Raw genomic sequence first — 22,102 nt, forward strand, 5'->3', positions numbered from 1 at the left:
TATAAATTTCCATGACGAAATTCTGGAGGTCACTCAGGGAAATAACGGAATCTGCTACTTGTTCCTCCTGCCATTTGTAATACAGAGTTGTGTCATTCTAGGAAATAAGCTAATTGGCCTGTCTCTTCATTGTTTTCTATGTTCTAAATTTGTACATTAAATTTCTCAGGACTGCCTCACATGATGGCACACTCGAGAAAGCAAACAAGTAACTGGCACTGAACCATCTGGGTATCAACAACAGCCTCATAGTTATATGATGACAATTATAGGCAACTGTAAGCTTTGTAAGCTGCTTTTCTTATACTGTACCTCCACCACAGATAAGCAGTATACATAAATTGCTTTAAACAACAATGGTATGAATACATTTCACATTAAAAGAGCACATACTCAACTTGCGAAGTTATGTTCACCTGGGCATATCGGCGTTGACGGTATATATCTCTGTCATCACTAAGATCATCTGAGAATATGTGAACAAGATACTTTCTTTCATCTTAAATCCTTTTACTCTCAGAAATAAAATGGGTTAAAATGTTTTTCAACTAAAAATGATGCTATTAACATGTTCATCAAGTTTTTAATAATATATGTCTTATACATTTTTTTCTGGGACTGAAAATACATCTCCATCTCCACTCCAGTGAATATCATGCACCAAAGATCTATTGGGACTACAGATGAAGCCACTAGAAATTTCCCCTGTTTCCGTGATGGCTCCTTGACCGCCCCTTGATAGGTCCTTGACTGGCCGATAATGGAAGCAGGGGGGAAATGCGATGACGTGTCAATGAGGCCCCGACTGGAAACGCCCCTAAACTGCCTGAGTGAAAACCAGTTGCAATGCTTTATTTTTCCACGGGGAGGCGCAGGTATTAGTGCAGGAGACCCGAGTTAGTTTTACACACTAATATAACTTGTATTTACTTCTATTCTTCTTCATAAAGTAGCCTTATACTATATGTTGTTGTTATTGTCACTGTATCGTCACTATGTGTCTGTGTAATGCTGCTGCTACACTATAATTTCCCAGCTTGGGATCAATAACGTATATCTATCTATCTATCTATCTATCTATCTATCTATCTATCTATCTATCTATCTATCTATCTATCTATCTATCTATCTATCTATCTAATGAAGGGTGCAATATAGTTCAATCCATTAGAAGGATGCAATTGAAGCTGCTGTGCGCCGGTAAAACACAACACAGCCGATCAATTAAGACAATGCATTATGATTAAAAAGTGCAAGCTTGTTATTCTGAGTCGTGCCTGTGTAGTATGCAGTACTAGATACTTGTGTAAAAAAGACTCTAGTAAAAGCAGACGTACTGATTCAACTCTTTACTCCAGTAAAAGTAAGACTTAGTTTAATGACTTAGAAGTCGCCAAATGACTTTAACGAATTTCGTTAGTTTATATAATGCAGATTTGTAAAATATTACTTTTATGAGGGTCACAGACAATAAACTTAGCATTTCATAATTGTGGTAGCAGCGGTGCAGCAGATGTGATGAAGTCCACGCAGCACGCTGGATGCAAACTAATATTAAGCCTTTAGCCTTTTCATTATAATGTCCATGGACATAAATTGAGTTAATTCATTAGAAGGATGCAATTGAAGATACCGTACATTTTACAGGACCTCTGACAAATCATTGTCACTGTCAAACCAAGAAATAGCCCATGTGACATACCCATAGTGATTCAAAACAGGACGCGCTATTTACTGTAATACATAGTATTTCAATGGACGGTGTAAATAATGTAAATAATGTCACGACTATTTTACTACATATTTCTTACTATTATTGTTCTTATAGTTTTTTGTTTGTTCGTTTGTTTTTTTGTATTTATTATTTATTGTTCTTTATTCTTTTCTTATTGCTGCTATTATATTCTGACACTGATACTGGGTTTCCGTTATCCGGTAATTACAAAGTCAAAAGTCAAAATGAAATGAAATGAAATGAATGACGTTGGCGCACAACGGGTTATGAATGGAGGGGGATCTCCCACTCGAGGCACCCCCCGACACGTCACTTTCTCGTAGCCAATCGTAAGCCCTGTTGAGACCGACTGGTTTACACAATCCTTCTCCTGTCGGATTACCTCCGAAATCATCATCCAGCGTGTCATTGTCAAAAGAAAGTAAAATAGATAAAACTTTGAACTCGCTTGAGAAAACACGTCTCTGTCCGTGCAGCTAACATTAACCTCAGCTCCAGTGAGTCTGTTCAATACTTTTATTTTATTGGCAATATGTTATAAAACATAATTGTTAAAATAATTTGATCATAATGAGAGCAGGCGTAATAGAGCCGTGGGAGGAAAAATTCAAAGGATTCACAGTTTGCCATGAGACATGCACAGGTGTGGGGGGAGGGGGGCATTCGCTTTGAAAGACAATGGAACAGGCTCCCAACCATCCCCCCAAACCCATCATCACCCCGCCAAATCCGCACCCCTTCTCAGAAAGTACTGTAGTTGCAACGGCCATGAACACTCTTGCGTGATTTGTGTGGCAATGGAACCAAATAGCCCATTAAGCCCAAACAAAAAGTTAAGCAATGATAATGCTACTAAGGTGGATGGGCTTACCTGACTTACAGCATGCACTGAATAGACCGGGGTTGGCTTGCACATTTTTCAACAATTCTACAATTCACAAATTAGCAGACGCTGAACTACTCATTCTCAGTTTTAGCACTCTGGCATAATTTGTGTGAGAATATTCAAACCAGCCTCAAATGAAAGGTTAATCATCCTTTAAATTCCTTGTTTTTACGTTTGTTTCTAATTTCTCACTGTCAAATGTTTATTTTCATATAAATAAAGCTGCGTTGCCTTGTCTTGCCTTGCCTAAAATCAAATACAGTCGTTTACGTTTTTCCATTTCGTATAATTGATCTGAGCCTAAAATTGAAATATGAAAAGCAATTTTTCTTTCTTTTTTGTGTTAGATTCAAAACAAATAACAAAATAATCAGTCAGTAGGCTATTTAATTTTTTGATTTGAAAATGTGTTCCGATTTTTTGCAGTATGAACTCTTGCCAAATCCTGTCACGCACACTTTGTTTCTCTTTCTAGCACAAACATCCCATTCATTTTCCTTTCTTCACTGCTAAACAATAAAAACACTCTTAAAATACTCTACAGGCAAACACACTTCCTGTTAACCAAGAGAACATCATTAAACACATATTAAACTCATGGCACATAGCAGAGAACCATAGAATTATCGGTGAAGATTTGATTTCCATCATTTAACAACCTGAAGGTTGTAAATTCAGTTATTTTCGGGTTGTATGCATTTACTTAACAAAGTTATGAAAATGCAGCAGAGTTTTTCCGCTGAAAACATTGTCAATAAGTAACTGCTACTGCAAAGACTCGAACCCAGGTCTCCCGCACTAATGACGGACACGCTGCCCGTTACGCCACCGCTCCTGTCCTACGTTGTAATGTGTCTAACTGAGCAACTTACCCTTGTATGCATCCACTGAGGAAAGATTATGAAAATATAATACAACTTTCCCGCCAGAAATGTCTTTAGAACAAACATAAGATATGAAACCTTTCTAAATTCGCCCTTTTCTGTTGGCGTGGAAGATGAATACCCGCCATGTTTTCACGTTGTTATAGGCTACGTGTAGGGTGCAAATAGACACTCCGCATTTTTTATTCAAGATAGTCATGTATCTGTGTCTGCAAATTGTTTGCTCAGTCATGGTCTTCCTTGAAATTTAAAATATTTTTTCTAAGTTGTGGTGCGTGCATATAAAAAGTCAGTGGGTTAGGTTAGGTAGTAAGTAAGTTTACTGGTTCGGATGACCAGTAAAAATTCATAGAATATGTGGGCTATTCTGTGACAGAAGCGCCATCACCTGGTCATACCCTGTATTACAATGAATAGGTGGGTTTACAGGAAAAGATGGACACGCCCAGGAGAAGGAGGGGGTTGCTGAGTCGGCTGGCAGCCGGCTGGGAGTCAGCTGCCATTCAGCTGGCTTTCAGCTTGAATGGGAACTTTCAAGGGGCTTCATCCGTATATATAGATAATCATTTTTTCTTATTTTGTATGTTCCATTTAAAAATTATGATATATAGCACTTAGTAGTAGCAGTACTAGTTTAATAGTTTGTAGTTGTGATTTGTGCACACCAAAAACAATGTTTTACTGATATGTTATGATATGTTATTTAAAGCTACCCTTACCTTTGTTACATTTTTACACATTTTTTTTGTTTAGGTTAAAATGCTATTAATATGGTAATGGCTCTAAAATGTTAGAGAGATCCACCAGGCATAGAAACTCATCATTATTCCATTCTAATAATATTCTGTGAAAACTCTGACCAATCATATCATTCGGTCCGAATGGTATGATTGGAGGGGAAGGGGAAGGGGTGGGACATAGGAGGGTTGTTGCTGTTCAAGTTTTTTGTGTGCTGTGTGAAATGCAAGAAAGGTAAGAGTAGCTTTAATCAGAACAAATGGTATGAATACATAGAGTATTAAATAACAATAACAATATAGAATATATTTTTTAAAATGTCATTCTGTGTCTTGAAACTCATTTTGATTCATTTAACAATAGCAGCGCCACAAAAGTGAACTACTTTTAATAAACAAATAGTAAAAACAAAGATCATACCTTCATCCACCAACTCTGATAACCTGCACAAACGGTGGCCATGCAATTGTTAAAATGAGACATTATATGACATATTTTAAATGTCCTCTCTATCGTTGTTGTTATGTGATGTTACTGTATTCATGTTAATATCTAAATAAAACGTGGGTTTTAGTGGTGTCCACTAGAGTGGAGTCGACACATATAGCAACTCCCTCAAAATAAAGTATAATAAATAAAAAAAATCAACATGATTTTTCACTTGTTTAAGAGTAAAAAAAGAAAGAAAACTGTCTTCATGCAAAAGGGTTAAAATGACATTGTTAAGAATCTTAATACTACCTGAGTCTGCTCCAAGTGGTCAATGAGTTGTGACAGAATTTGAAGATGTTCCTCCAAGTAACGATGACTGTGTTCAAGGTCATTATAATTTCTCATTCTGAGAATGTCCTCGGCAAAAAGAACACAGGTTTTTATTTCCAATAAATACAGCTGCAAATCATTGCACAGTATCACAGGCAAAAAAACAACAACAAGCTTTTCATTGTGGAGAAACTATTCCACTATTCCACCATCTATTCAATTCTATTCAAGGTCTTCACGCACACATTCAATCTCTCGTGCGTACTTTCAATCTCTCTCGCGCAGCTTCAACCTTGCTCGCACATACATTCATTTCCTCTCGCATTTTTCGCCCGGCTTTTGTCCAATTCGGCGCGTCATAGCCTGAGGTATGGCAAATAAAAGGTGTTGCAGGACCAGCCTCTCGAAGGTTTTCATGACGTGTGGCTCATCCTGCTGTCCAAATGGGCTTGGGAGGAAAAGGAAATGAGTATAAAATCAACCTCAAAAGCTAAATGAAATGATTTCTGACCTTTTATGTGTAAATGAATCAGTAAGTCCTGAACCAGGATGAAGAGACCAACACACAGCTCTCACCTTCACTCATCTGTATTGTGTGTTCATTTTGTCTAAAAACACACTCACTCAACATTCTGACAAATGAAATTCTTATCTTGCACACAGCCAGCTAGCAGCCAATAAAAGGCTGGGTTCTTCTGTGAGTACGCTTCCTATCCCACTTAAACTGACATTTCTGTTTCAAATATTTAGCACAGAAGTTTTCTTTGAATTTCGAGTAAATATGGGACTTTTCTGAATTATGCTAACACAACTTTTGGTCAGTCTGAATGGTGTTTTATCATTGTAATCTGTGAACACTTTTTTTCCCCATACACACAAAGCTTCTAGTCATTCATACGAAGTGGAAAGACTACTTTTTGAACCATTAGAAGTCATTAGAAGTCTCCACTAGGACAGATCATAGTGAAACGCTAATGCAAAAAAAATGTATATAAATGTATTAAGATTTTAATACATTTGTGTTCAGAATGTTGCAGTGAACAACAGCAACAATTAGGGGTTACTGTGTTACTACAAAGGGGCAGAAGGGGGAGGATGTAGGAAAGAGTGGAGGAGGCTGGGTTGTGTTATGAAATAAACAACACCCCCTTAAAGCAGGACAATGACTCTGTTGTTCTAGTTCAATGTCTCAAGGAGATTTGGCTCACTCAGAGGAAAAGCCATACTGATCACTGCCACACCTCAGTGTGTGCGTGTGTGTGGGTGTGGGTGTGTGTGTGTAGTAAAAAAAACAACTTCAATTCTGTTGTTTTTATTTGTGCCCGACTCTTTTTTTATTTGTGCCTTACTCTGTAAGGCATTTCCTCTGGGAACAAGCCCTGCCAGATGTTACATGAAAACTGAACAAAACTTACTTGATAAAATGAAGTATTTGTTCACACAGGTGTGTTTTCTTAACACACCTGAAAAACACGTTGAAAACAATGTGTGTCATTTGAGCCACTTTCTGCTCAATTAGAACTACTTTGCATGATCTGCTCCTAACAACTCCAGGCAGATTTATAATGCTTATGATAAAACATCAATCATCATTATAGACAGTATAAAGATGTAGCAATGTGTTCTAATCTAGTCTTGGTTTTAACAAGACATAGAGACTTTAGGTCTCTGCTGCTTGGCTATATGGTTTTAACAAAAACAAATGACTTCTATCAACATCAATTACTTAAAGAAAACTTCCATTATTGCAACTATTACAGCCATCACAGATAAATAGATATTTGAAGAACTGCCATTATACTTCTGTCATAAACAAACACAAATGTTGGTATGAAAATGCTCACTTAATGTGAGAAAGTATTACATTGATGTCATGTTTACATTATGATGATAATCAATTATATATCATAGAATAAGTAGAGCAACAATGTGTTATGCTTTATCATATTAATTCTTTACAGGTTTTAATGAATGGCAGCTTGATGAAGGAAGCTAATGTCATATCAATGCCAGAATAATGCATCAATCATCATCATCATTCTGTGTTAGTGTAATGTATTATGCATTTTATAATCAGGATCAAATAATCAATGATTGATGATGAAAAACATAATCAAAATGTATTGATTTATTAACCTTAATTAATTAAGCAATTAATTAAGTTTTTTCCCCCCTACCAAATCTGGTAGGTGGTGCCGCCTTTATTAACGAGAGCTTATTCTTAAAACATCCAAAATTGCTACACCTGCATGCCAGAGATGGAAGTGTCAAATTATGCTGTGTAACTGTCATGATAGCGGACTAAACCAGGGATCATTAGCTTGTAAAACAAGAGTAAACTCCACAGTTTACTGCAGTAGTGAAATTCTGGCATGCATACACAGCATGTATTGCAAAGGAGTTGAAATGTGACAAGGGTCCACTGTTTCTATGTGTGTCTTTAAAAACTACACCAAGGTTTGTTGACAATGTCAGACAGGTGTTTTTAATATTTCTGCTCCTCCACACAAATGAAAGTGTTGTGTGGTTATCACAATTGTATGCAGTCATATCCAGTTAATGAAAGAACCCAGTCAAACATTTCTTTTAGTCTGAGTCATTAAAAAACACAGGGCTGGGACCCCCTGCCCTGTGCTGCAGAAGCCGCAAAAGAACCCTCCACTCTGGGTTAGTAGTGTTTGTTTGTTTGTCAACTGCATTTTATACCTATTGCCAAATCACAATTTATAATAATAAAAAAAAGGAATAATAGGGGACTCCCTTTTGTTGCCTTTTTTTTTTGGCTGTTGTTTCATCGTAACTGAAAATGTAACAGACTGAGAAAAAACACCATAAAAGCAGCAGGTTTGGATACTTTTCCCCATTTTATTTATTTTTAAATAGAAAACCTTTCCCAGTTGGACAGAATTGAAAGAAAAAAAATTACAAAAAGTCCAAGAAAATAAAAAATAAAAATTCATGTTACATCGGTCTTAAAAATCAGCCGCCCATGCGGTAATGCTGAAAAAGGAGCATTAACTTAATGGAGTGCTACAATATACAGTACCCGCCAATAGGCAACACAGGTAGGTGCAGGACAGAGTGATACAGGTCAACCACAAGAATCTGCCCTAAAACCTGTAACGCATGACCAGGCCAGATCAGAATACGGCTTTTCACATCACAGCTCAATAAAATCAGCACTAAAGCCTCTTTAGACTGGGACCAGCCACAACACTTTTCATTTCAGCATGACAGAAAGTAATAGAAGTAAGTAATTATAAAACAAGAAAGTGATGTGTGAATTGAGCTGGCCGAACAGCGCTGCTCCCATTTCAACCCACTGGAATGAAAGCCAATGGCCACTTCTCCCATCAGAAAGGCTTAGGTAGAGCTTTGGTGTTTACTGTAACTGTAACCGCCAGTTTCATGTTTGTGCTTGCAAACCCCCCCCCTCCCACACACACACACACACACACACACACAAATACACACACACAGGCAACATGATAAAGCAGACTGTGCAAAACTCTTTGGTGATAATGAGTTTAAGAGAAAGAGAAACCCTCCCCACTGTCCCCATAACTGACATGGTTATACACTCTTTCCAATATACATATTTCAACAGTCAGAGAGTAGAAAATGGAGTCTGCAAATTTAATAAATTAGACAGCAAAAGATGATTTGCAGATATCAAATCCAGCAGTTGGGTTCACAGAAATTAATAAAAAAATACAAAAAAATACTGTAGAGACAAACAGTGACAGTGTTATGTCTTATTACCAAAACCATAACAACAAACAGAAAAGAAAAAACATTGTAAGTCAAAGAAATCTAATTAAATGGCCCTTAGTAATCATTAAGATAGCTGTGATTTGACTTTTCAATGATGAAGTGTTGTTTAGAATCAGTCTTTTGTAAACATTCACGATCGGGAGTTTATTTCGAGAACTGCTGGTCAGAGAGTACATGGACACCAGTCTGCACACGAGACAAATGGAATATTATGGAATGACGGTATACTTCACTGAGGTATACCGATGGGGGTTAATAACCCCTACCTCCCCTCCTCCCACTGTCCTTACAGATAATATCTAACAGACTAGAGGGGCCTAAGGCCCTTAATCAGGCTCACTGAAGAATATTGTCAATAGTCCCTCTATCATTAATCAAAACATGTCTCTACAAATTGTTCATCATGGGGTTTCTGTATATGCTCTTTAAAAAATCAAAATATATCCATGTGAAGTCTTTCATTTCAGTAAAAAATAAATTAGGTTGTGAAAACACCACTAAGAAGAGGAGGAGAGGACCAGACCAGGTTACGACGGTCTGCAGCCTGGCATTTCTCACGCTGTCCTAACTGAGCCGTTATTGCTGGCCAGTCTCCCGAAGCCGTGGTCATTCTTCTCCAGCCAGAGCTCGGCCAGCTGTTGGGTGGAGCCGTGCGACGAGGCTTTGGAGCCCAGGCACATCTTATATTGCTTTGCCTCCAGGTTGGGATCACATATGACTGGGTGGTGGACATGCACTATCCCTGTGTCTGTGCTTCTGAACAACTTAACCCCTGACTGGACAAATTTATTAAAGAGGTCCACATCCTCCAATCCCCACCCCTGTATGGAGGTGTCAAAGCCTCCAGCTCTAACCAAGTCCCCTTTGTAGACACAGACGATCCCAAAACCGTAGTTCCTCCACAGGCCTGTCTTGGAGGTGAAGACGTAGTGGTTGTTGCTGGGGACCTTCCCAGCATACACCACCTTTGGGTCGTACTGGCTGAAGATGATGGGGAAGTAGGTCTGTGCCCCAAGGGCGGTATTGGCCCGGCAGCGCTTGAGGAATTCGCTGGTGAAGAGCAGGTCCACATCACAGTAGAAGAGCAGTGAATCATTAGTGAAATGTGCCGAGCCCACTTCTAAAGCCAGAGCCCTGGAGAAGGAGCCAGCGACGGGCTTTATCTCCATCTCAGCCCGGGGATATTTCATGTGATACTCCCTCATCAGCTCCACCTGCTTAACCCGCTCAGTGTTGTTGTCTGTACTGAAGAGCAGGATCAGCAATTTGACATTCTGGTTGGGCATCAGACAAACTCTTTCAAAGTTGGCCATGAAGCGCACAAAGATGTCATATCGTCCTGACAGAGGTACCAAGATGTTGACTTTCTTCTCTTTTGGTTCCCTCTGTTCCTGGCCAGATGTGGCAAGTTTGAATGGCACCAGCATCTTGAGGGAGTTAGACAAGAATGAAAGGGAGTCCGACTCTTTGTTGATGTGGCTGGCCAGGGCTCTGGCATCCATCTCCTCCTCCTCTTTGAACTGGATCTGGCTGAAGGTCTGCTGCAGGTAAGCATGCCTCCTCACAGGTACTGTCATTGTCTTACCTTTGTGCTTCTTGTAGAGCAACAACAGATCCAGCACATACTCTGCCCCATATAAAGGATTGACCCTTCGGTAGCCATACTGAATTTCTTTGAAATCAATGACCCGCCCCCGTGTCTTTGCATTGGCGTTGATCATCTCCATCACCTGCATGATGATGTCATCCAAGGCTTGCCTCTGGGAAGAATCCATCCCACGGCGGGGCGGCTGCCCGTCAGACGATGAGAACAGGTATTTGCCTGTAAGGAACTCCCACTCCAGGACCTCCTCTCTCTGCCGTGGGTGGAAGCGCATAAATGAGGGTGGCATGCCAAGCTGGAGGTCTTCTCGGCTAGGCTCGGCTGCTCCATAGCGCCCCATCTGGACGATCTCCCGGTGAAGCTGAATGGTTCGGTGGCGTAGGTCTGCAATCTTGCGGCTGAGCATGTAGCTGTGTAGGCGATACTGGTAGGGAGGGTTCTTGTTGGGGTGGAGGGTGATGGCTCGATGGATCTTGCTATTGTGGAGATCTCGTATGTAGCCCTTCTTATTTGGTTCATAGTTCTCATAGAAAAGCTGCTGCATCTGTGGAGACAGTAGACAGATGTGTTAGTGACACCATGTTAAGTTGGAACTGTGGATGTTTCTTACTTCATATGCATATACCAAGCTAAACACATGATGATGAAGGATGACCAGCATTTTTTGTTTCCAGCTGCTCCAGACCATGAATATAATAAACACCTTGCTTTAAATATCAGTCTGCTGGTCTTCCATAAAGTAGTACAGGATTTAGGCGGCTCACCGAAACAGTTTTAATTTAAAAATATTTCTTTTTTAGTCATTATATCAACATTTTAAAAAATCAGCTTGTTTTCTCCAAAAAAGTAAAGAAAGGAAACTCTGCACAGTGGCACAGTTGTAATGTTTCAGTCTATCCAACCTTCATCACCTGCATCATCAATCTGATGACCATTTTGACTTAATGCAAATAAACAATGAGATATAAGAATTAGAAGGATATAAAAGATTAGACAAATATAAAAATGGCAAAATACAACAGAGATACATTTTTGACATCCATATAACCCTAAACTTTTTTAAGTATCACAAGGTTAAAACCACCAAATGATATTAGATGATGTCAATAAATGCAACATTGTGTTGCAGTCAACTCTTCTTTATAAGATTCAAATGTAATACAGGTTGAAGTGCCTGTAGCCATTGAGTTTAAACCAGTGGAAATCCACTTAATTCTGCTGCTTCTGATGATGTTAACTCAAAATGAAGGGCTTCAAAGAGTGTGCTGTTCAGCACCCAATGCTGACAACTACTAGGTGAGAGAGCTTTACTGTTACTCATACCTCAGGAGGCTAAAAGTGTAAACTTTGGTATAGTTGCTGTTTGAAAAAGCAGGAGACGTTGCTCGCAGGAACTTAACCGTTGTCAAGAGGGCAGGGTTTGTGTTGTTGCCTCCCAATGAAGGGAGCATCAGAACGGTTACACCCCCAAGAAAGTCTAATTTGAGAGAACTGCTCTGGAATGTAGCCACAAGCCTGCTCCCCAAGGAAAAGCTATATGCGGTATAAGACAGGACAGCCCTGAGAGCTATGGAAAGTGATACCTGAAGCTGAATACGATGGCAGGAACTGACTTTTCCATTTAACCTGAGTTCCACTTCACCTAAGAGAAGGCAGCCTGCCAAAAAAAACACACTGTAACCTTAATGCTGCATATCTTTGACTTAATTTAAAAAGTTAAGATCTTATAGAATCCATTTTGTCATCATCTGCATCAAAGCTGTCTCCATAAGACTCAAAGTACTAATGTTGATTCACAGTAATAACATGTGACATGATCTTTGTCATGCCTTTGTTACAGAACCATTCCAGTTGATTAGCAGGCAGGGATGTTGTGAGGTTAATGACTGTGAAGAAATTGCACTAATTAGTCATAAGTTACAATGGTGCCCACAAAAGAGGTCATATAATTAGGAAGGGTGCTAATGATGATGAAGCCACAGGAGAGAGACATAAACATCCTGAACAGTCAGCTGATGACCACTGTTTACCCTGCTGGAAACAGTCTGAGCTGGCACAGAGCTCTGCTCCAGCATCATTAACAATTGGACTAGCCAGGACACATACTAAAGGGAAGGGAGGGAAAGAACTCCCTTCCCTTTAGTTGACTTCAACTGTGGTCATAAGACTTTCGTCTGAAAGTGGAAGTAAGTAGAAGCTAGTTTTTAGCAGAGATATAAAAATAGCACCTACACACTCAGACTACAGATAAAACAGCAGTAAGTGTTTTTTGCTTGAAGTCTGTATCAGTATCAATACAAACAAAACCAATGTAAAGCAAGAGAAACATAATGATCAAACCAACAACGTAGACAATGACAAAGGATAAAGTTATCTGAAGTAGCAAAGCAATGAACACAGTTTGAGTGCATGAGAAACTGTGTTCATTGTCGAGTGTCGTGATTTCATTAGTGAAATGATACAATCAAAACACAGAGCCTAAGCACAGATATACAGTTACCCAGATCGCACATGTCCTGAATTGGATTCTGTGCAGAGAATCCCTATAATGCCTGGCAACCCTCAAGACTCAGAACATCTTGCTGGAGGAACTTTGATAAAAGTCTATAAACCAACCATTGTAAACGACTACAAAGAAAAATCAGATACTAACTCAGTTTACCATTTAAAACCTATTAAGACACAAGAAAGATGATCTGTGACTGGTTTTGGGGAACATGCTTTTAGGGAATGGTTTCCAAACTGTTCCAAAGGAGTCATATTATAAGTTTATGTTCTAATCATCAGGTTTAATTATTTAATCTTCCTTTAAGAGAAATCATGTTTTTATTTTGTAATTAAAAAAAAAAAAAGTATCAGTTTGAAATGGCCCTGTTGCCTTGGAGAAGCAAACTGTTACAGCATGAATGGTAAACACTTGTTGAACCTGGAAATAAAACATGTTGCCATAGTCACTGAATTCATCCCAAACGTGCTCAATGTTTTAGTGCACATTAACTTTATTTTTTATTTTATTTTAAAACCTGAATTAATGTATGGATTTTCCAAATATGTCTGCAAAAAGAAATCTGAATGTCAAGAGAGTGTTCTTCAAAGCAGAGGTATAATGTTAAATGATGCTCTGGTCAAACAGATATATGCTAGCTAGATTAAACATGTGGTCTCCATGCAGGTGTAAATGCAAAAGTTGAAAAATGCAACTGGACCAACTAAACCACATCTGGTCAGGCTTGCCACATTCATAACAAAAAAAAAAATCAGTCCAGAAAGATCACCCAGCTTTACCCCTTCCTGCCAGCTAAAGCAAACCCACAAAATACTCTCTTGACAAAACTACAAGTAGTAGCAGTAGATGGAAGTCTTCCCTCACAAAAATGGGTCACAAATGAATACCAGGTGTAAGTAGGACCTGTGTGCATGTTGCATGTGTACAGACTTGTGTGTGAGCAGAAGAAGCAGATGAAGCCTGTGGTTCTGTCAGAGCAGTTGGTGAGGGCTGGCAAGCATGGCTGCAGCTCTGGCTGGGTTTAATCTGTAGGACAATAGGCAACGCCTGCCTGCAAGCAGGCCATGCAAATCTAATTGGAGGTGGCATTACACTGCTGTAATTGGCTCTTTTATAACTAGGGTGGTCTGTCCAAACTAATTTCACCACTCAAGAAAGCTTGTGACACATAAAAGTATTCGTGTGTGTGATGGGAGGCAGTCATAACATTAAGTAGTATCAGCTCAATCATGACACCAGATAGCCGTCTAATTAATATTAGCTTGTGGAAAGAAATACTGTGCAGTGCACAGATCAGAAAGCTCAAGCAGAGAACTACACTGAGCTGACCACATTCCATCAGATTAGAGGTAAGCTGATTTACACTTGCCCCCCATCTGTGGCTAAAATCCTACAGGTACCTCGTGGAACTTTGGTAAGCATTAATTATAAGTAGATGACCAGCAAGATTGATCTTCTGAAAAATAACTGAAACAATTCTGAGCAATCATTTAATGTTATGGTTTGGGAACACTGCTTAACTTTTGTTCACACATACAGATTGCAAATTGATCGTTGGAACATACCCTAAGAGTGAGTGGGCAAGCTGAAAATTGTTCAACTTTATGATGATGATGATGATGATGATTAATCCTTCACAGGAAATTACTTTGTTACAGCAGCCATTAATTAATTGAATGCACACATTTTTATGGGAATGTCCTCTGACATGCAGAAGCCTGTCAGGCTTGTTTTGATTCCTTTGTGAAATGGAGACACTCCACTCGTGTACATGAACTAACTTTTTTCTAAGGTGCTGAAGATGGTTCTAAGTGTAGGACAGTCAAGTGAATTTTTAAGTCATGTTTGAGATTTACACTGCAGTGCAATATATCCAATATATGATTAAGAATGATAAGTCATACATACTATGTTCATACTTTGCCTGGTCTAAAAACAGTTGGTCTAAAACTGAAGATCCACTAACAAATGAGGACGGTCAGATTAGTTTAAAAGATAATGAAAAATATACAGATTTCCATGAAATCCTAAAGCTGTGGACTGGTCACGGATTATTCAGAAGAAACTAATGATTGTGAGTCAGCAGAGAAACTAAAATGAAAGTAAAGGTTGTGGCTTGGTTGATGAAGCAGCGAACAAAGACAAGGTGCAGTTTGACCCCTTCCTGCCAGCTAAAGCAAGCTCACAAAAATACTCTATTGACAAAACTACAAGTAGTATCAGTAGATGGAAGTCTTCCCTCACAAAAATATTGATGAGTGAGGTGAGGTAATTCATCCTTAAATGGCCCAAAACTGACTATTCTGTCTTTATACTGTACAGGCAATTTTAACTTACGAAGGTTGCTCAAGATTCAGAAGAGCTGCACAGATGTTCTGATCTGTTAGCAGTTCCCAGCTGATAGAAAATAGAAAAACAGAATGTATACCTTAAATTTAAATAAACTAAAAATGAAATCAGCTTTTTCTTATTATGGTTGAAAATAATTTGGGTCTCAGCAAGCTAACTGACTTCGGATTTATTGCTCACATCGGTTTTTTCCCTTCTTTTTTTTGTTTGGCACATTATTTTTTTAAAAGTGGCCAATATCAGATTCCACTGTGGACTGGTCCCGCAAGCATAAAAAAAACAATAACAAAAACATCAACGCAGCATGCTGTCACACAGACGGAAACATGGAGGCCACTGAAGTGAGCATTTATGGTTTCATTTACAAGTTGATGTGTAGTGGAAGACAGTGAATTTTTGAGCCAAAGTCTCGCTGTCCATCCATTGAATACCGACAGTATCACAGCTGTCGTCCATTTTTGATTAGGGGACAAAGGTAGAGCAAGTCGTCCACTAATCGGTAGGCTCCTCAGGGGCAAGATATTTAACCCCAAATTGCTCCCGATGGCTGTGCCACTTGGTGTGTGAATGTTAGTTTCCCCCGATGAGCCGGTTGAATGTGTGTGTGAATGGATGAATGTGACTTGCAGTGTAAAATAGGGCTGCAACTAACGACTATTTTGAATAATGGGATTAGTGGTGGTTCTAGCTTGTAAGGTGCCCCGGGTGAACTCCCCTTCAGCGCCCACCATATAGATCAATAGACAGAAATAACAACCATAAATACCAAAATGATATACAATCACCAATACAAAAAATGAAATACAAGGAATAGAAATATTCCTTGTATATAAATATAAATTATTTTAATTATTACGAATTAGAACATATTGCTAATAAAATAAAAGTAAACTACACAAATCCTACATCACACAAATAGATGCATCAGAGAAATAGAACACTTATAAATCAGTATTACCATCCTCCAGCAGTGTCAACCAAGAGTCAAGACTAAACCAGTTCACCTTTTATATTATTCTTAATGATTTTACTGACAACCCAGAAAAAATACAACAATGTGTCTGAAACTACATATTCATAATATGAACTGTTGTTTATTTGGTGTGACTGATTTCAATTTTTGCATCATTAGGCTAGTTCATAAACTAGAAGCGCACTGTAACAAAGTTAACTGATCCACACGGTTACATTATATCATTGACGTGACATGTAAATGATTTTTTTTTTTTTTTTTTTGGTGTGTGCTCCATGCCGACCCTGGTAAGATGCTGGCTGCCCATAATGCCACTGAATGGGATAATTAATCCCAATCAGCTGCTCTTGTTTGTTACTGCTGGAGTTCACTGCTCTGCAAAGCACGAAAAACACGCCTGATGGCGTAACTGACAATTATCGACAATTAAATAAGTTAGCGACTAATTTTGTCATCGATTTTTGTTGACAACGTTGACTAATCATTGCCCTCCTAGTGTATAAGCGCTTTGAAAAGAGCCAGTCTGTTTACCATTTACGAAGTTACTCCCAGAATTGTGATGTCAAACTAGAGTGCTGAGGTCATGTATCTATAAATATTAATAATTGTAAAATGACAATGGTGAAACAAAGTAAACTTTTCAAACCTTTCATGCAGCCGTTTCAATAATGTTTCAGACTTTATTCCCCAAATTGAACTTTTTTTTATAAGAACTGCAATAAATCTAAAAAAAAACAACCTTTTCTTCATGTGGCCTTAATTCCCTTCTGTAATTTAATCCATGTAACGGCAACAGTGAACCTTTAGAAAAGTGCAGCGATATCTCCTATCTCTCCCTGGGAGCCTGAGTTAAAGAAGACATCTGGCGAGAGGGACTGGCTGGTGGGAACAAAGGGTCTTTTCTGCTCTCCGTCACCCGGTCCTGTCCAATCCTCAGTGGACACACAAACTAAAGGCCTGTGTTTCGTATTATCAACAAATTGCATGCCCAAACCAACAAGGTGTTGGTCCATTTCTGTGACTCTAAACCCAGAGCCCACTGTTTCCTACTGAAGATGTTAATCTTTAAGAACACCTCACAAATATATGGCCACTGAAACGTTTAGCAAGCGTGCCTTGAACAGGAGGAAATAGTGCTTTTGTTGGGCACTACTTCCATCAGTGCATAAATCTACATTCAGTGTTCTAGTGAGTATTTCTTTCATATGCAAAGGTAGGTTAAGTCATTGACACTTTTTGGTGTCTCTGAACATGTTTTTTTAGTTCATGTATATGCAGCAGCATAAAGTGTAAAAGGGTCTGAATCACAATAAAGCATTACAATAGTACGCTTCTTTGGGAATTCATATTGTTGTCTTGAGGTAGAGAGCGTCAGCCAATGGAAGAGTGTACTTTGTAAATGTTGATTTGTAAAATGACAGTAGAAATAAATAATAATAACTAAATTTGGCAAAGCCATTTAGATGATCGTATCAAACTTAAGCTATATTCATATACCACAATGCATTTCAAGAATGAGATGTGTGAGATGAGCCCTAGTAACCAGACGTCTCCCACATAAACAGACAAGCCAGTCTGCAACCTTTACTATCAAAAGAGACATTTTTGGCCCCTGTCACCAAACAAAATTTGTCTAGTATTGCTATTTTTTTTCCCTGTTATAACAAATAAAATTGAGATTAAAAAATGAAGATTAAACACAGAACTATATGCAGACCACTCAAAGTGCTTTTACACTACATGTCTCTGTCATACAGTGATTGGCAGTTCAACTAACATTCACACACTATTGGTGCAGCCATCAGGAGTTATTTACTATCTTGCCCAACGACACATGGACATGTTGACTTGAGAAGCCGGGAATCAAACCACTGCCACCCATTTTAAAATAAATAAAACCTAGCTGATTATCAATCTGCTCACCAGATTAAGAAAATAACATTTAAAAAACAACACAGCAACCTTCATACAATCCTTCATACTAGACCAACCCAGTAACACAGATTAAGCCCACCATGGGGGTCTATCTGTATGTTAAGTCAGAGGCTACCTTTACCTTTAAAGAGAGTGAAAGAAATAGAAAGCATGTGCATCAAAAGTGGTATTAGTTAAAAACTGTTCCTAATAACATGTCGACAGCCAGGGTTTTAGTTTGTATTTATTTATTTTTTAAATGTATTATGAGCTAACCGGTACAAATCACAAAGTTGAAACAGCTGTGGCATACAAAACCGGTGTAAGGTCTCATTCTGATCTGATTACCATGACTCAGTTTAACATCCCAAACATCCTCCCACCTGGAGGACTCAGAACCCATCAACCTATGTCAGTCTCAGCCTTTATTTGCCAAACAGTCTTTAACATAGTTACAAAGGCCTTTGTAACCATGTCACTGGACAGACAGATGTGAAAGGATGCCAGAGGCTGATATTAAATCCAAACACACTGGGAGTGTTTCAAATAGGTAAAAACTCACAAAGTGACTTCCGGATGTGTCATGGCCAAGGCATCTGCAGACCTGTAGCTAAAACAGCCTAAAACAGATGAAGATAAAGATAAAACCAACGAATGAACACCAGACTGCACGGCAAACTTTCCAATACAACGAGCGGGAACCAGTAGACGAACAACAATGACACTAAAACAGCAAAACAGGACAAAATAAAGGTGGGCTCGAAGCAGTTAACACCATGAGTGGTGTTAACTGCTTCTCCATTTCACCAATAAATCAAGCGGTGAATTGGAGATGCTCATGTAGTGCAGACGCACCCAATATAACAAACTACCACTAAATAGACCGGAATCATCCATGGGTGAAATACAAAATGGGAAAGTGCTTGCTCTTTAAGAGTACGGTCTAGACCTGCTCTATGTGTAAAGTGCCTTGAGATGACTTTTGTTGTGATTTGGAGCTATATAAATAAAGATTGATTGATTGATTGACTGATTGACACTGGCGAGGTAGAGCGGTTGTCCACCAATTGGAAGATTGGCAGTTCAAATCCCGGCTCCTCCAGTCCACATGTTGATGTGTCCTTGGGCATGATACTTAACCCCAAATTGCTCCCGTTGCTGCACCAACGGTGTGTGCTCATCAGTTTCCTCCTGATGAGCAGGTTCGCACCCTGTGTGGTAGCCCCTGTCATCAGTGTATGAATGTGTGTGAATGGCTGAATGTGACATGTACCCATGTAGTGTAAAAGCACTATATAAGTACAGTGTATTTACCATTTAATACAGTCTTGACCTGGGAGAGTCAGAGGGACCAAGCAGCTGAACTCTGCAGATGTCAAGTTGTAAAGACAACGAAGCAGCATAACTGAAGGGTCGACAAGTTTTCCAACCCAGGGCATCCTGGTGGACTGTTGCAACTGCACCTTGTGTGTTTCTCCCAGAGAACAGGGGGGGAATGTTTTTGGAATTTTATTTTGAGTGGAAAAGGGTAATTAAGGCCCGAGCACTTACAGTGTATTGAGTCTGTAGGAATTATTTTTTTCTTCTACTTTTTCTTCCAAAACTAACGCATTTTTGGCGGCCTAAACATACCCCGAAACTCATGAAACTTTGCACACACACAAAGAGGAAATCAAAGAAGTTTGAAAAAGTTTGAAAAATAACAAGTCACCAGGGTACCTGGGCAGTGGCGGTTGTAGCTTGAATGACGCCCTGGCCGAGGCCCCCCTCAAGCCCCCCCCGACCAGGAATTTTATTTAATATATATATTATATGTCCACAAGGACATCTAAAAATATATGTTAAATATAAAGACATTTACAAGCTCTGTGGAAAAAAAGAATAATATAATAGAAATGAAATAAGAATGAAAATAATATTTCTCAATTGCACAAATCAGAACAATGGAAAAACACTTAAGAGAATCCAGTTATTACACTATTGCACTTAGAACAGGAGACACACTTTTTAAAGTGTAGATTGACTTGACGTGCAAATAAAAGGATTTTTTTTTTTTTAAAGATTTTTTCTGGCATAGACGCCTTTATTTGACAATAGAGAGCCAGGAAATTATGAGAGAGAGAGGGGGGTGTGACATGCAGAAAGGTTCGCTGGCCGGGACTCGAACCGGGACCACTGCATATGGCATGTGCTCTTATCCTCTCGACCACCTGCGCGCCAGGATTTTTTTTTTTTTTTTTGAAGAGCTCTTGCCGCCCCATGAGTCATGACAAAATGCCGCCCTGGGCGCTTGCCCAATACGCCCATATCAGGAACCGCTACTGTACCTGGGGGAATTCTATAAATGTTTTAGAAAGGAGGTCACACCCTAAGCAATCATTTCCTTGATCCCAAGTGAAAGACAGTCCCTAAAAACATTATTACAGCATTATACAGGCCCATAAGGTTGTTCTACAGTAATAAAAAAGATACAATAATGGAAAAATAATTAATAATAACAATTAATAAAATAATCAAACCAGATCAGACAAGCTGACTACCTGAAAGAAAGGGAATAAATAATATGAAATGAACCCTAGCCACTAGTAGAAATAATATGGGAGTATCCTGGAATACATGGAGAAGGACCACAGAAAACTATCAAAAGAGCCATTTTTGGCCCCTCTCACTAAATAACATTTGTCTGGAGGAGCAAAACATATTTGACCCTTAAAATGAAGATAACGTTTTATATGTAGTTAAACCAAATAAACCATATACTACAGTTCATGTTGCATTAATGGAACTATAGAACTACAATAAAGAAAACAGTTGACATTGTATTGCTATTTTTTTCCTGTTATAAGAAATGAAAACACTTTTATAAAGAGGAGGTGCACAGGTGGTCGAGTGGTTAGGGCGCATGCCACATACGCAAGCGGACTCCGGTTTGAATCCCGGCTGGCCCGGAGGACTTGTGATGCATGTCACAACCCAGGGTTGGGTGGTTTACTTTAAAATTGCTGGCTGCACCACACTATTGGTGCAGCCATCAGGAGTTATTTACTATTTTGCCCAAAAAATAAGCTAGTTTATAATTATGAATAAAGTCCATATTTGTCTATCAAGTAGCCTATCCTATATTTGATCTGCTCAGCTGCAGCGAAATCCCTCTTTTATCGCTCATCATCTCTTTCAAGCGAATGCAATAGCTGACACAGAATACAGCAGGCTCGCTGCTCATATCGTCCTCTCTTGTCTTTCTCAGCGAGAGCGACTCTAAATGGCAAAAAAATGCTGCCGTAAAGAGTGTGATTTGACCAAACGGACATTTTTTCTCGAGGCACGCCCATGTTATTTTTATTTTTTTCAAAGTTACATGGAGCCACTGCACATCTAATGTTTTAAATAGCCAAACATGCACCAAAAGTTTCATGATGGGTGTCAAAAAGCCATGACGCCCGTACTCCAACCTTGTTTCAATTTTGGAGCATCCAATGAGGATCCCGTGAACAGTGACCAAAGCATTTTTTTCTGCAGAGGAAAAAGATATACACTATAATGCCAAAAGTATTGGCTCACCTGCCTTGACTCGCATATGAACTTAAGTGACATCCCATTCTTAATCCATAGGGTTTAATATGACGTCGGTCCACCCCTTTGCTTCAACTTCTGGGAAGGCTTTCCACAAGGTTTAGGAGTATGTTTATGGGAATTTTTGACCATTCTTCCAGAAGCGCATTTGTGAGGTCACACACTGATGTTGGACAAGAAGACCTGGCTCTCAGTCTCCGCTTTAATTCATCCCAAAGGTGTTCAATCGGGTTGAAGTCAGGACTCTGTGCAGGCCAGTCAAGTTCAATCTACACCAACCTCTCTAATCCATGTCTTTATGGACCTTGCTTTGTGCACTGGTGCACAGTCATGTTGTAACAGGAAGGGTCCATCCCCAAACTGTTCCCACAAAGTTGGGAGGATGGAATTGTCCAAAATCTATTG

The 22,102-nt window shown here is 39.1% G+C and overlaps 1 protein-coding gene across 1 annotated transcript in view; it reads right to left on the reverse strand.

Annotated features, from left to right (window-relative positions):
• Positions 1-7,926: 7,926 nt before the first annotated feature.
• Positions 7,927-22,102, reverse strand: part of chsy1 (chondroitin sulfate synthase 1) — a 60,647-nt gene continuing 46,471 nt past the window's right edge. The window contains exon 3 of the mRNA XM_062416017.1: positions 7,927-10,926. Within this exon, the coding sequence (XP_062272001.1) occupies positions 9,334-10,926 (1,593 nt within the window). The 3' untranslated portion in view covers positions 7,927-9,333. The remainder of the gene's footprint in view (positions 10,927-22,102) is intronic.

This window comes from Scomber scombrus, chromosome 1 (assembly GCF_963691925.1).
Source record: "Scomber scombrus chromosome 1, fScoSco1.1, whole genome shotgun sequence".
NCBI classification, from domain to species: domain Eukaryota; kingdom Metazoa; phylum Chordata; class Actinopteri; order Scombriformes; family Scombridae; genus Scomber; species Scomber scombrus.